This window comes from Sesamum indicum, linkage group LG7 (genome assembly GCF_000512975.1).
Source record: "Sesamum indicum cultivar Zhongzhi No. 13 linkage group LG7, S_indicum_v1.0, whole genome shotgun sequence".
Classification (NCBI taxonomy): Eukaryota; Viridiplantae; Streptophyta; class Magnoliopsida; order Lamiales; family Pedaliaceae; genus Sesamum; species Sesamum indicum.
In genome coordinates, this window is record NC_026151.1 from 6,044,214 (window position 1) to 6,060,173 (window position 15,960).

The 15,960-nt window shown below is 35.4% G+C and overlaps 1 protein-coding gene across 1 annotated transcript; it reads left to right on the forward strand.

Moving 5' to 3' along the window:
* Positions 11,047 to 14,782, forward strand: LOC105166399 (peptidyl-prolyl cis-trans isomerase CYP28, chloroplastic). Its single transcript, XM_011085737.2, has 2 exons — positions 11,047 to 11,856; positions 14,338 to 14,782. The coding sequence occupies exons 1-2, from the start codon at positions 11,169 to 11,171 to the stop codon at positions 14,544 to 14,546; spliced, it is 897 nt and encodes a 298-aa protein (XP_011084039.1). The 5' UTR covers positions 11,047 to 11,168; the 3' UTR covers positions 14,547 to 14,782.

Sequence of the window (15,960 nt, forward strand, 5' to 3'; positions counted from 1 at the left end):
TCATCCCTGGTTCTAGATCTCGACTTACTCCTACTTCTGCTGCTACTCCCACCTTTGCTATGTTTCCTATATTTGTATTCAAAATTTTGATTTTTAGTCCTTCCTCTTACATTGTTTACTTCATTCTGGTTTTGACTAGGTTTATTAGTCTTAAGGTCCATTTTCTTACTCTTAAGGCTATTAATTACGGTATCTAGATTTACATTATTCCCACTGTATTTTATAACAACTTTTATATCACTAAAGGCTTCAGGGATATCATTAAGCAAGACAATAGGAGAGTAGTCATCAATATTTTTATCACCAGTAAGTTTTATGTCTTGAATTTTTGTTGTAAAATCATCCAAGTTTTCTTCAATTTTTGAGATAAATCAAGTTTATATCTAAAAAAATTTTCAAGCAAAAATAATTTACTTGGCAAAGAAGTTTCAGTAAAAAGTTCTTCTAATTTATTCCAAAGATCTTTTACAGAATTTGTTTATCAACTTTTCTTAAAATCGTGTACAAATTCAGAATAATGGAAGAATAAACATATTCATCATTTTCAAGCTTCTTTTCATCATAAACATTATAAGCATATTTTCCATCTATAACTTTGAAAACCTTTTCTTGAATCAAAATACCTTTCATTTGTTGTTGCAAAAAATCAGACTTATCGTCAAAAGGTTGCAAATTATAACCAGCCATATTATGATGACAGAATCAAAAAAGATATAACAGGAATAAATGACCTAGTAAATTTAGAGTAATATCAACAACGTATATAAGAAAAAGCAGTAAAAAGAAAACCACCAGAGCAGTTAAGTTAACAGATAAATGGGAAACCCAAGCTAAATCTCGACCAGATACTTGGTAGCCTCAAGGGTTCGGTCAGGTGAGGGATTAGCGAGGGGTTTTGATCTTGGTTTATAAGAATAAGCACTAAGTAATAAATAAAAGTAAAGCACAAAGCAGTAAAAAAGATTTCAGCACATAACAGATAAAGAATGCACTAAGCAGTAACCAAGATAAAATGGCACAAAGCTAGACCTCAAAGCATATTAGAACAAATCTAAGAAGAGTCAGAGCAGATATTACCGTATCGAAGCGGAGACAGAATCATGACATCTGATACCACTGTTGGGAATTAATCCTACCAGTGATGAGCTCGAAACTCACAAGCCCTAATCAAAACTATTACAAAAGAAATGGTGGGTACAAAACCCTTATTACAAACCGAATATACAAAAGAATGAATTTATGATACAAATTACTGAATAGATTTACAGATCTATAAAATAACAATAATTAGAATAAATGATTTTGCTCAGAGAGCCAGATCTGTAGAGAAAGAAACACAACTACAAAAGGCCTGCAACCTCTCACGGTTGCTCGAAAACAACCAAACAATCACAACCAGATACCCATGGCCATAGAGACTCACTCAAAAAACCACCAAGGTTTATCACGCAGATATCAGTTTACAAAGAACAACTTATGATCAGAATAGGAGAAGGAGAGAAAGTGATAGAATTCTGAATCGGTTATTCAAAATCCAGAAGCCATGGGGGGGCTTTATAAGGTAATTCATCAAAGACAGAGAGAGAGAAATGTGGCGGAGAAGTGATTCCAAGAGCATTAGAATCAATGGGGGAGAAACCAGAGAAAGAGAGAGACGAGGGAGGACAAACAACAGAGTGGGAGAGAGTGGCTGAAGAGAATGGAAATTAGGGTTAGGATTTCAGCCTTTAGGTATAAATAGAAGGGTTGTCGGGTCGGGTAGACGGGTTAGGAGAAAACGGGTGGCTGAGCAAAATCAGTGGGCCATCAAGTGGGCTGTAACAATTAGGTTGAGCCATCCAGTGAGAGATTGGGCTTTGACTTGGGTCTACCATTAAAGGTCATGGACCACATATTTTAACAATTTATTTGTTTAAGTCTACTTAATATTTCATTTAGTTTTTATTTCTATTTAAATATTTACTCTTTTGTATTTTTTTTGATTCATTATAATCATTTTACTCATCTTTTTATATTCAATTTGATAAATTGATATTAAAATTTTGAAATTATTTTAAATTAGTTCTTCTCTCTATCATCTTCTTTCTTCCCTCCCTCACTCCCACCCCTCCAGTTATCTTTCTTACCGTTCATGGATAGAAGTTTTCATTCTTAATTTATATTTTATTTTTTATAAGTACGATCAATTTAGATTATGTAATTTAATATAATTTGTGAAGAAGATGAATTACATAAACAAACAATACATTTAACTAATTTTTTATTTTTATTTTTAAATAAGACTTGATATATGTAGAAATTGATTAATCTATTCAAAACTACTATGTTTTACTCATTAAAAGTAAAAGTTTTATTTTGCATAAAAGATTCATTCATAGCACCATATATTGTAAAAAAAATTATTTAATTTAAAAAAAAAGAAAAAGTATATAATTGTGCATAGTACGGGTTCTACACTAGTTCATTAATTATGATGTGATTTATCTGTTTAAAGAGTGATTATATAAAGTTTATATATTATTCAAAGAGGGTGTTTGTAATTTATTTAGTAGGTAATAGGTAATAGGTAGATGTATATGTAATAATTACTAAGGATTAAAGGCAATTTTAGTCCCCTAATTTCAAGAAATTCTTATTTTAGTCCCGTAACTTACTAGGGTTCTATTTTAGTCCTCTATAATTTAAAAAAAAAACTCAATTTTGGTATACATTTGATCGGAAACTTGACTCAATCACCGGAAAAAGTCACATGGCCTTCACGTGACTTTTTAAATTGGGGGTTTTATTTTTATTGATTTAAAAAGTCACATGGCCTAATGGATTAAAGACAATTTTAATTCCCTAACTTCAGGCAATTCTCATTTTAGTCCCGTAACTTACTAGGGTTCCATTTTAGTCCTCTATAACTTAAAAAAGCTCAATTGTGCTGCACGTTTTTATTTCCATGTCATCGCCACGTTGTCGCCACGTGCGCTTTTTAAGCCAATAAAAACGAAACCCCCAATTTAAAAAGCCACGTGAAGGCCATGTGACCTTTTTCTGTGACTGAGGCAAATTTCCGACCAAATATGTACCAAAATTGAGCTATTTTAAGTTATAAAGGAATCAAATGGAATCCTAGTAAATTACAGGACTAAAATGAAAATTACTTAAAGTTAGGGAACTAAAATTACCTTTAATCCTAATTACTAACACCTAGGTAGCAATTTTTTAGGGCCCAATAGAATTATCTAGCCCTTTTAACCATTGGGTCAGGCTCAATTAAGATAAAATCAGCTGGTCAAAGTACACAAAGACCAAGGAGCAAATACTACCCTCGACCAATTGAAGCTTGCTTGCGAAATCAACCCAATCTAAGCCTATTTTTAACCCACTTGTGGCCCAATCAGCTTAGCTTGCATATCAACATTATTTCCCACCTCGACCTAAAGACACGCCAACAAGAAATAAACACATTATTTTGAGGTAAGACCATAGGTAACTACCCTTAAATAGGTCATTTTTCTGCTAATGTGGCAAGTCATGCTTCTGCTCGCGCAGGATATGGATGACATGGCATATAATTTGATCTGTATTACCCCATTAAACTAAATATCCTAAAATTTGGGTATGTTTAGATTATACTCAATCGATTCCTCAATTTTCTCATCTGACTTCTATAAATAGTAATTTGAATAGGTCAAAGGAATGATTTGATCGCTTTGACTCTACATACAAAATTTTCACTTATTTTCAGCTTAATTACTTATACTCATTACTCAACAAAACCTCTCATTTTCCCTAGCACTCCACATATTCTTCACAGGTTTCATCATATAACCAGCTAGCTTCTCATATATTTATGACATATTTTAACTTTAACTTCACTAATTCTTTTACCAACTTAAGTATTAAAGTGTTAATATTTATTCTGCAAGTTAGTCCCACATTGTGGTTAAATCAATGCCAAATTCCATTAATTAGATTACTTTCTTGGGAAATACATAAAAATGTTTGTTTTTTATTGCAATATACCTAATAACATCAGCATCAGATTTCTAGCTCCACAAGAAACGAAAGATGACAAAGTAAAGGCAAAGAGAAGTTATAATGGTAGGCAAGAAAAAAATTGCACTTTATATCCCATAAGTTAGCCCTTTGAATTTTGTCTTATTATTTTTAAGTTTATCACATTATATCCCATAATTTAAAACAAATTTATAATTTTAGTCCCACATCTCAAGGAAAATTAGAAATTATAATTTTGTTTCATTGTTTCAACGGGAACAACACGTGATGACACGAGCCCGGTTAAATCTTGATGAAAATTAAGGCTATTTTCGTCAAAAATTTAACAAAATTAAGGCTTGAGTTCAAAATTGTAAATTTTTTTGGAATTATCGGATGCAATATGATAAGTTAAAATTAGTAAGATTAGAATCTCACACACAAGAAAAAAAATAAAACCTAACTTGTGAGAAGTAAAATGTAGTTTTCTCATTAAAGGCCATTGAGGAGGCTGTTTTCCTCAGCCGAAAATAGGGTAAATTATATTTTTTGTCTCATAAGTGGACCTATTTTCAATTAACACTCAGGTCAATTCGCACATTGAGTCCCATATGTGGGTATTTTTTTTCAATTTGAGGACCATTGAGGAATTTCTGTCCAATTGATAACGGCAGTTGCTCTCTCCATTAGTCAATACAATCAAAATAAGGGTAAATTACATTTTTGGATGCATAAGTGGGCCTGTTTTCAATTTTGGTCCCATAAGTGGACCTGTTTCCAATTCTGATTGCACACGTAAATGTGCGAATTGGCCTGAGTGTGGGACTAAAATTGGAAACAGGTCCACTTATGAGACCAAAAATGTAATCTTATTTTGAATGTATTGACTAACGGAGAGAGCAGCTGCAATTATCAATTGGACGAAAATCCCTCAATGGTTCTCAAATTGAAAAAAGAAAACCACATATAGGACTCAATGTGCGAATTGACCTGAGTTTGAGAGCAAAATTAAAAACAAATCCACTTATAGAACCAAAAATATAATTTACCCGCCGAAAATACAAAGCCACATATTGTCCGTAGTCTTGCAAGTACGAGGTGAAGCCAAAGCAGGCTAAAACAAGAAAACGCACCAACGTATATATGCATTGGTAAGCACTCCAAAGACCTGAGAGGTAGTAAAATATCATTTGTCTTAGCCGGCTGCTACTTTGTCCTAAAAGATGCCAACAACACATTCTCAGATTCTAACACTGTTGCAACTACAAATTTATATGTTGACCTGAATCGTTTGTCTATTGTATAAATATCTTCAGACCAGTGCATAACTTTCACTTCTTACATATTTCTTGACAGAGAGAGAGAGAGAATGAACACGATTGCAGATGACATATTTCTGCAGTGTTTTCATGGAAGCTTATCGATGAATCAAACGGAGAAAGAGCGAAGACCCTATCATAGAAACTGCAGCTGCAAACTGCACAAGTCGAAAGACGCTAATGCGAGTGTGTGTTTGCATCACAAGAACGTTAAAGTCATGAAGAAATCATGGTACAAATGCTCCTTGTCGCTCCAAGTTCCTCAGTTTCAAAGGAGTAATGAGGAGAACAATGCATGGAAGATAGGGAGGACAGATCAATGGATGATCATGTAGAAGGAAAAAGGTAGCATTATTGTATAATTGTAACGACATATACATGTTTTTGTCAACCTTTCAAGATGAAAAATGTATCTGTAATTTCACCTTCCCAATGCAGTACATTAATATAAACAATATTATTGATATAATGTTACATGATAATTTTAATATTGTCACCAAAGTCACATAATTAAAATTGCAATCAATGGGAAATTTCTTACGCCCAAGTAAAATGTGTAAAGAAATCAACTGAAGCAAGATAAACGATGCTTGCCATTGGAAGGAAATCTTGATGCAGTGTTCTTGATCAAAGGCACAAGAAAGTGAAAGAAATGGTTTTCTATATCCTGTTAAGCTTCAGGAAGAAGAAGATACACATATATGTATTCCAGCTATGCCTAACTACCAAGAACTCGTGAGAAGAAAACTTACAACGTCTAGTTCGTATTTTTACTAATAAAGAATCAAGAAACCAAAACATTTATGTAGAATTTTATTGAAGAAGAAGTGAATAACAGAGTTGCTGTATCTGCTATATATATACATTTGAACCCAACGGCTATTAACTAACTTGACATTGAAACAAGGAAAGAAGTGCTAATAACTAAAAGAAGCGTGGTGACGCTTTCAAGAAGAAAACACAGCTAAACAAAGCTTGAAGTCGCAGTTAATTCCTTCTAAAATACTCGTCCTTCTCAAATGCACTTGTGACTGAGTCCAGCGTTTTTGCTGCTTTACTGTCTTCTTCCTGTGCTAAAGTCTTTGACTGGTTAGTAGCTATTTGAGCTAGTTCTTGGTTATCTTTCAACCCCCCACTCAAGCTGGACTGGGAAAAATTTGACTAGGCCAAGCTTGGGAAGCTGAGAATGGAAAAGAGGGCCTGACAGTGACTTAGTAAAAAGGTCAGCAAGTTGGTCTCTGGAAGGCACATGGGAAGGTGCAAGAAAACCGAAGTCATAGTGATCACGAACTAAATGGCAGTCGATTTCTAAGTGTTTAGTTCGCTCGTGGAAAACAGGGTTCTGCACAATATGGAGAGTTGCTCTATTGTCACAAAGAAACGGAATGGGCCTGGGAACAACAACACCAAGATCATCCAACAATGAAGAAAGCCAAACTAACTCACATGCTGTGGATCCCATGGCCCTGTATTCAGCCTCTGCAGTGGTTCAAGAGACGGTATTTACCTTCTTCGTTTTCCAGAAAATTAAGGCATGGCCTAAGAGACATAAACCTGTTAGCGACTTCGACTGTCTGGGCATGAAGCCTAGTCAGCATCACAATAGGCTTTGAGACAAAGAGAGGTATTGGAAGGGAAAAAGAGCCCCTTATGCTAAGTTCATTTGAGATAACCAACCAAATGTGAAGCTGCCTCCCAATGCTCTTTGCAAGGAGACTGTAAGTACTGACTAAGCTGTTGAGTGGAGTGGGACAGGTCTGGCCTTGTAAATCCAAGGCACTGTCTGAAGAGGCTGCAAGTTTTATTCACACTGGGAATGGCGTGTTCGTGCTCTTTGCATCAGTCATCTTCAAATCAGATATCTTGAATGTATTTACTTTGAGTGAGAACAATTCCTTTAGGAGCTCGGGCTATTTCAAGTCCTAAAAATTACTTTGTTGGCTCCATATCTTTTATAGTGAAAAGCTGGTGGAGATATGCCTTGACTTTTTCAATGAGTGACAAGGAGGTACGTGCAAGCAAAACGTCATCAACATAGACAAGTAAAAAAGTGAATCCATGAGGAGAAACCTTGGTAAATAAGCAGTAATCATTCTTAGATTTCTTGCAATCAAAGTGCTCCAATTTTGAGCGAAACTCAAAATGCCATTGACGTGAGGCTTGCTTGAGCCCATATAATGATTTGTTCAACTTGCAAGCATGTCCAGGTGGAACTGGATAACCATCTGGAGGCTCCATATAAATTTCTTCATCCAAGGGTCCATGCAAGAAAGCATTATTTACATCAAGTTGATGTAATTCCCATCCCTTTGAGGCTGTGACTGCATGAGAGCTCTTACTGTAACTACTTTGGCTACAGGGGAGAAGCTCTCAAAGTAGTCTACCCCTTCTATCTGATTGTACCCTTTTGCTACCAAGCGTGCTATGAATCTGTCAATTGTGCCATCAGGGTTAAATTTGAGCTTATACACCCATCTATATCCAATTGGTTTTTTGTTATCAGGTAATGGTTGAATGGTCCATGTCTGGTTTTCTTGTAGCCTTGATTTCAGTTTCCATGGCTTGAATCCATTGCTGTTGCTTGACTGCTTGTTGGTAAGTATAAGGTTCCTGCAGATGAGAGATACATGAGTTAAAAGCAGCGTATGTAGGGGAAATATTAGTTACAGTGATAGTATTATCAAGTATAGAGTTGCTGCAGATGAGTCATTCATCCAAGAAGGCTTTGAAGAGACTCTGGTGGATCTTTTGAGCACAGGTACTGTTGGACTAAGAGCTTCAAGAGCCTCTGCTGGTGAGCTAACATGATCATCAAAATCAGGATTTAAATCAGGAAAATGTAATGTTAACTAATAAAACAAAACATCTCTGCTAACAATTATCTGATGTTTCTCAATGTCGTAAAGCTTATAGCCCTTTTGGCCATGCACATATCCGATGAATATACATTTAGAAGATCTAAAATCAAATTTATCTTTGGAAGGGTGAGTGTTGGTTGCAAAACAAAGGCATCCAAATACCTTCATATGTTTGTAATCAACTTGTTTATTAAAGGCCATTGAGGAGGCTGTCCTCAGCCGAAAATACAAAGCCACATATTGTCCGGTAGTCTTGCAAGTACGAGGTGAAGCCAAAGCAGGCTAAAACAAGAAAACGCACCAACGTATACATGCATTGGTAAGTACTCCAAAGACCTGAGAGGTAGTAAAATATCATTTGTCTTAGCCGGCTGCTACTTTGTCCTAAAAGATGCCAACAACACATTCTCAGATTCTAACACTGTTGCAACTTCAAATTTATATGTTGACCTGAATCGTTTGTCTATTGTATAAATATCTTCAGACCAGTGCATAACTTTCACTTCTTGCATATTTCTTGACAGAGAGAGAGAGAGAGAGAGAATGAACACGATTGCAGATGATATATTTCTGCAATGTTTTCATGGAAGCTTATCGATGAATCAAACGGAGAAAGAGCGAAGACCCTATCATAGAAACTGCAGCTGCAAACTGCACAAATCGAAAGACGCTAATGCGAGTGTGTGTTTGCATCACAAGAACGTTAAAGTCATGAAGAAATCATGGTACAAATGCTCCTTGTCGCTCCAAGTTCCTCAGTTTCAAAGGAGTAAAGAGGAGAACAATGCATGGAAGATAGGGAGGACAGATCAATGGATGATCATGTAGAAGGAAAAAGGTAGCGTTATTGTATAATTGTAACGACATATACATGTTTTTGTCAACCTTTCAAGATGAAAAATGTATCTGTAATTTCACCTTCCCAATGCAGTACCTTAATATAAATAATATTATTGATATAATGTTACATGATAATTTTAATATTGTCACCAAAGTCACATCTTAAGTGATATAATAATTTTAATTTATTACATTATAATAAATTTGAATTAAAATTGAAATCAATGAAAAAAAAATTTCGCCATGTAAGATGTCTGCAGATCCCATCTATTTAGCAAGAAAATGAATTAACATCTGCGTGTAGCAGCACTCAGTAGGTCGATATTAAACACGACACTAACTTACTTCAGAATGATTGTATTGGGGAAACCTTGAGACAACCTTCTTTTCTCTTCTCTATCCAAACTTGTATATGACACTACAAGAAATATAACATTTAACTACAACTAATTGCTATGATTAATAATAAATAGTTATTGACCATGGTCACGTAACGGTTATTGGGGTTATCGGCCGAGGTCTTTATGAGGGTGATTAAAATATTTGTCCGCCTGGAAATCAGGACACAAGTCAAGAACTACCGCCCTGAAGACTCCCACCGCAACGGAATATGCGAACTGTTGGGGAGCAGTTGGAAGCAGATAAAACCGAAAATTTCGTGAATCAAACGCTACGCACCTTAAGCGCTAGAAGGAATCCTAAACAGATGTAAGAACTAGACTAGATGCGTCAACCAACTAAGACAGATTGAAGTTTTTATCAGAAAAAAAAAATATCATTTTTACTTTTCTTTTTCAATTAGAAATTTTAGGCTTTTAGATGTTAATTTTTTTTCTTTTTTCTTTAGTTACCAAAACTCCAAACATAAAAAGAAAAAGAGAGAAAATATTGCTCCCAGTTGTCTTCCTCAACACCACCACCGCCGTCCCCTGCAACTTATCTTCCTCATCATACCCCGTCGCCGCCCGTTCAATTGTCACTCGTCAGCCATGAAACCCCACCCACATCCCGATATAGATCCGTCATGGCCTTTTCCGGTAGCCGTCTCAGCCGCGGCATCCCACCACAAAGCCAAGCAGACCCCCCGCCTTCGCCGTTCACATCATTTGATCCGGAATGCAAAGGTGAATTTAATGCAATAATAGGGAACGATTAGTCAAAAACTTCTCTTACATGTCATAAAAATCTCTGCTAGATATGTTGGGGTCATTGTGATTGGAATGAGGGGCAAAGAGCAGAAACCGTGCAATGTTAACAAGAGAAATCCCGCTACATAAAATTACTCCCAACGCAATAAGCCGTTCGCAATTTTTAGTGCTGTAACATCCTTTCTAGCAAGACAGAGACCGAAAAAAACGAACATAAATAAGTATGTGTTGAAATAATATATATGCTTGAATTTATTTTTAGAATTGATTTAAAATTATTCAAAATAAATATTGTATATTTGATGTTGTGTTATGAGAGATAAAAGTTAGTGTTTATTGTCAAATTATATATATATTATATATATATAAGTGTCGTATATTTAATGTTATGTTTTTTTAAATAAAAATTATTATTTATTATCAAATTATTTATCTTTTGTATCATGTTTATGTTTGTATATATTATATATATAAAATCCAAAACAAAAAATTCACTAAGATAATATGTTAAAAAAAGTACGCAAACTATCTCGAAGATCACCAAAAAATAAACCAGACAAAACCAATATTGAATTGTATCAAGATAATGTAAAATCTAAAATTAACAGTGATTAATTGGGACATCAAGCAAAGTAAAGAAAGAGTAAACGAAGCCTAAGAGAAATTCAAATATAGTCCAAGGGAAAATTAATTATATGATTAAAAAAAATTAAATATACCATGCGATATTTCGCACGAATTCGGATTCGTACTTGGATTGGATTGGAATTTAGATTAGAATCAATTAATTTAGTTGGAGGAGGTTTGATTCGAGTCAAATTTTTTCTAATTAGAATAACAATTTGCATCACAATATGAATTTGGAAGATATATTTAAAATGTGAAACAGTTTGGGCCACAATCAATCTGAGTTGTGTGGCATCCAAATATCCCACATAACCACACACCCTTCTCTCTGTCCCCACTCCCCCCCTTCACCCCCACCTACCTCTCTCCGCCATGCGCTACCTCTCACCATGGGCTGCTCCTCCACTTGCTACCTTCCCCCCAATCCCCTCCCATCACACCAGCACCACCATCCACACCACCAGCGTCTTCCCTTAAACCGCCGCTCCCTTCTCTTCCTTTCCACCACCCTCCCTCTCTCCACCCCGCTTACTTCCTCCGCCTCCCCCCCTCCCTCACCGGACACCACCGTCACCGACAGAGTCTTCCTAGACTTCAGCCTCTGCCCATCGTACTTCCTCAACCGCACACTCGGCGAGTACGACCTCTCCGTCTGTGCCGAGTCCGAGCCCCTCGGTCGCCTCGTCCTCGGCCTCTATGGCAACCTCGTCCCCATCACCGTCTCCAACTTCAAAGCCATGTGCAATGGCTCCTCGGGCTCAACCTACAAGGGCACTTTGGTCCAGAAAATATTCCCGGGTCAGTTCTTCGTTGCGGGTCGACAGGGCCGGAGAGATAAAGGAGAGGTTAAGCCGCCGGTTGAGCTTGCTAGAAACACGGAGACAGTTGATTCCAAAGCCTTTCTATTGGAACACTCCAGGCCCGGTTTAGTTTCGTTGTGCTTGTCTGAAAATGATGATGATGACGATTTGAAGCTCAGCCCGAATTATCATAATGTAGAGTTCTTGATCACTACTGGGCCCGGCCCATGCCCCCAGCTTGACAGTAAGAATATTGTCTTTGGGTCTGTGCTTGAAGGTGAGTTCTCTAAATTACTGCCATTTAGCCTTCACACTTTGGTTGTGAATTTGGATGAAATACTTTGATAATATGTGATGTTTAAAGTTTGATTGATGTGTATCAAGTTTTAAGCAAATACTCGTCAATAGTTGTTTAATGAGTAATTTTGGATCTCTGTCGATTTGTTCTTGGTTTATAGTCTCTTCGCTCCTCAGAATTATGTTCCTTTTTTCATTGCTTAAGAACTCATTGCATCTCAACGTTATATGCCTACTTTGATCTCACTCCGAACTTTGGGAAGAGCTAGGCATTTATTGTTTTAAGTAGTGGCTGAGACTTAGTAGCGTTGTCTTACTATGATTACTGTAATTGAGAGAGCAGTTTTGGAGGGGGAAAACAATGTATGGAAATCCAGCTTTATTTTGGGACATCAAGAAAAGTTAACAGTAGTTATAAGTTTTGGGCAGGGGAAGTATTATTTGTGAGCATTTGCAAGAATATAATAGGAAGGGCCGATGAAGGTGCTGCATTATGATGTGGAACTATTGTTAGGATTGTTTTGGTGGCATAGAAATTATCTCCAAGAACTAGAACAAGAAGACATTCAATTTGATCCGTATCAACTTTTTTCCAAATTTCAGCTTTAACAGCTCAGTTCCATGATGCCAAATTATGCACGAGATATATTCAGATTAGTGGTGTGAGAGCCAAAGTTTTAACTTGGTTGCCATATGTTGTGAGTCAATGTGATCCAACATTCAACACAGAGCTCTTTCAAAACCACATTTTAGATTAGTTTTTAAGGAACATACATCTTTTGTTGTTCTAGTATCTAAACCGTTTTGTTATATTCTTCAAACTAGTGAAAAGTTTCACCGCCCAACTGTTTAATTATTCGATAATGTGGTTCTTTAATACCATGGTTGAAAGTGAAGAAAGGTTTGAGGATATTATTTTCAACACCATATGATGATAGTTCTAATCCACAGCTCGGGACCACTAGAAAGAGCAGAATGAGCTAGTTGACGATAAAGTTGGGATTCTGATGAGCTCGTCCTTTAAACTTGATTGGTACTAAGTTCAGATCTGGTTTCTGAAGTTGAATGCCAAAACCGTTATCTCCTTAATTTAAGTTCTAGTTCACATAGATCATACAAATTTAGATGGTACAGAATCCAGTGTTGTTTAATGACAGGATCATGTCACATTTGTACTCCTTTTGTTTGTGCATTCAATGCCTATTTGGTTTCAATGTCACCTGCAGATCACTAGTACTTAGTTTAAAGAATTTTGAAAATAATTTTCATAGATCTATTATATGACAATTTTACGTCGAATCTATATTGCAATGTTCATATTTTTGGGGAGCAGGTTTCTTAAATATATATTTATGATTGAATAGGTGTCTTTCTAGGATCTTTTTGAAATGTTTCGGGAAACTCTTGGAGGATTTTGATTAGGAAAATTTCTACTCTTTTAAGATGGGATAGGTAGATTATATATCTTCAAAGCTTTTGTTTTTTTTGTTTTTTCATTATGTTCATGTTTCTAGCATACATTCAACTGATTTGTGTGTTCTTGTTGATTTATGTTCAAATTATGATGTGATTTGCCTACGTAATTCTAAAGGCATCTTTGTAAATTCTATATTGTTTAAGAGGATATTTTAATATTCTTACTAGTAAGGACTTGTTATATTTGAAATGATAATAAATATATATATAAATTTCTCATTTTGGAAATGAATTTATAAGTTAACCACAACATATATCTTTCTATATAGATAATGATTTAGACAATCAATCAATTTATTCTTCATGTGATTATGATACTAAATACATTATTTTGGGAGCAATTATTATTAGTTGACACTTGCATGAAAATTACAATTATCTTGACGGTTTAAGTTATTGAATAACCTTTTGGAATTTGAAATTTGTAGTCGTTTTAAAAATCATCACCAATCGTTCTTTTTCACATTACTTTTTGACGTTCTTGTTTATTTGTAATATACTACAATAGTAGAAGTGCTTGAACTAAATATTCTTATACCACAGATGCAAGAATGCCGTAACATCATACTGTTCATATGGAAAGATAAAGAACTATCAATATAGATTATTTTCCCATCTTAAACTGCTATAATTCCCAAATAAGTTAGTTATAAAATAGCCTTTTTACATTGGAATTCTTATATTGATGTCAGCATTTTCGTCCAAAATCCTAATGTGTTAGGGGTGTGACCGTAAACAAAGCATTTAAGAATGGGCTTAGATGTAATCCTCAAACTTCAAAGGAGTCAAGTGCAAATACACTTTCTCATAGGAAGTCTACATGTAATTAGCTCAAAAGTTCATAGTTCAAATTTATTTTCTGTATCATGTCATACTGAAACTTATGCTGTAAAATATTCATATCCTCTGAATACCATGGCACAATGATATCAGTTATTCTCTGCCACCTGCTGGTGCACAACTGAAGAATCGAACCATGTTGCAGGGTTGGATGTTGTCACAGCCATAGCTTCCATTCCCACGTACAAACCAGCAGAAAGAATCCGACAATACAACGACTTTGCAGAGTTTATTGGAGACGGAAGAGCAAAAACTGCGCGCGCCATCTGGAACAGACCTCTCAAAACTCTGTATATCAGTGATTGTGGAGAACTGAAAGTTGCAAAACCTACACTTCCCCCAACTCTACCCTGATACTGCTATGTTACGTTGTTGAGGTTCCCAAATAGTACTCTTGTGCATCCTGTAAGTTACGAATATTTTCCTCAGCAACTACGGTAAAATTCAGGTGAGAAGAATCTGCGTTTGTTTCTAGTGTTCCGCTGCTCTCTGCATTGTTTCTTTCTTTTTTGTGAACCAGAATTCGTTTTGGTTGCTCGATATATGTAGACCTTCTTGCTCAGATGAAAATTTCTGATTAACTTTTAATCCGTTCCTTTGATGTATACGTATACATAATTTAACTTAAAAAAACATATATAACTAAGTTATGTTTTTATGTACATATATTATATATGACATAAATGTGTAGGAAAAATTGCAATTTTAATCCTGTAATTTAGGGATTGGCATTTTTTGTACCATTTTATAAATTGTATTTTGCAATTTTAAAATTTTAGCAACTTTAGTCTTTATCTTGCCAATTTGATCAGAAATTACATGTGAGTTGCATATGATCCAGTTAACTTGCAATTTTTGTCCTATAAATTAATTTCGTGCAGAACAAAAAATGTCAATATCTTAAGTTATAGGACTAAAAATGCCAGTCCCTCCTAAGTTACGGATTAAATTTAAAATTTAATTTGGTCATGTGTCACACATAATTTTTCGGTGATATTGGTCGAAAAAAGGACTAAAATTGTCATAATTTTGAAGTTACAAGACTAAAATTGTATTTTTCTTGTATGTGATGTGTGTATTTCGAGATCTATATTTATATGTATCTATATCTATATCTATATATATCTACATCTATATCTATATCTGTACTATATCAAAAAGTGTAAATCTTTCATGTGTTGTTTTTTCTTTAAAGACATTTATACCCTTACTTAAATAACCTCTATAATAATAAATAAAAATTACTTATAAAAATATAAAACCCTATTACAAGAAGACTACTTAAGAGTTCTAATACCTCTAAAGTCTAAACTATTTAGATAATGGTAGTTTAAAAGAATAATTGATCTCCCATCGGCTTCCAATTAAAAATGGTGAATGAAGGTAATCAATTCCATCCCACATTGTTCGAAAACTATTTCTGCAATTTATTAATAAGGAAATCAACAAGCAAAACTATATGTCGAGCTCGGTTGCGTGAGCTTATAACCCAAGCGGGGATATCAAAGTGGTTGAACATTGAGCTTACTCAACTAGTTGGGCCACTGGTTGCTAGATGCTGGCATGCCCGTTCCAAGCTAGGAGTTTGGGCCATGTGGTCCAGGCGAAGGTATGGGCTTCGTGGCTCTTAAAGTGGAGGGCACTGCGTCAGGCTGGCTTCACAGAGCAGCGAAAACCTCCCGCTCTTTGTATTGGAAGGATAACGTGTCGGTGCTCCATTGGCTCACCAAAGCTAGTCGATCTTCTCTTATTTTCGACATGTATTTGA

Coding starts and splice junctions, on each gene's coding strand:
- LOC105166399 (XM_011085737.2), top strand. CDS start 11,169: ATGGGCTGCTCCTCCACTTGCTACCTTCCCCCCAATCCCCTCCCATCA. Junction 11,857..14,337: donor CTTTGGGTCTGTGCTTGAAG/GTGAGTTCTCTA, acceptor ACCATGTTGCAG/GGTTGGATGTTGTCACAGCC.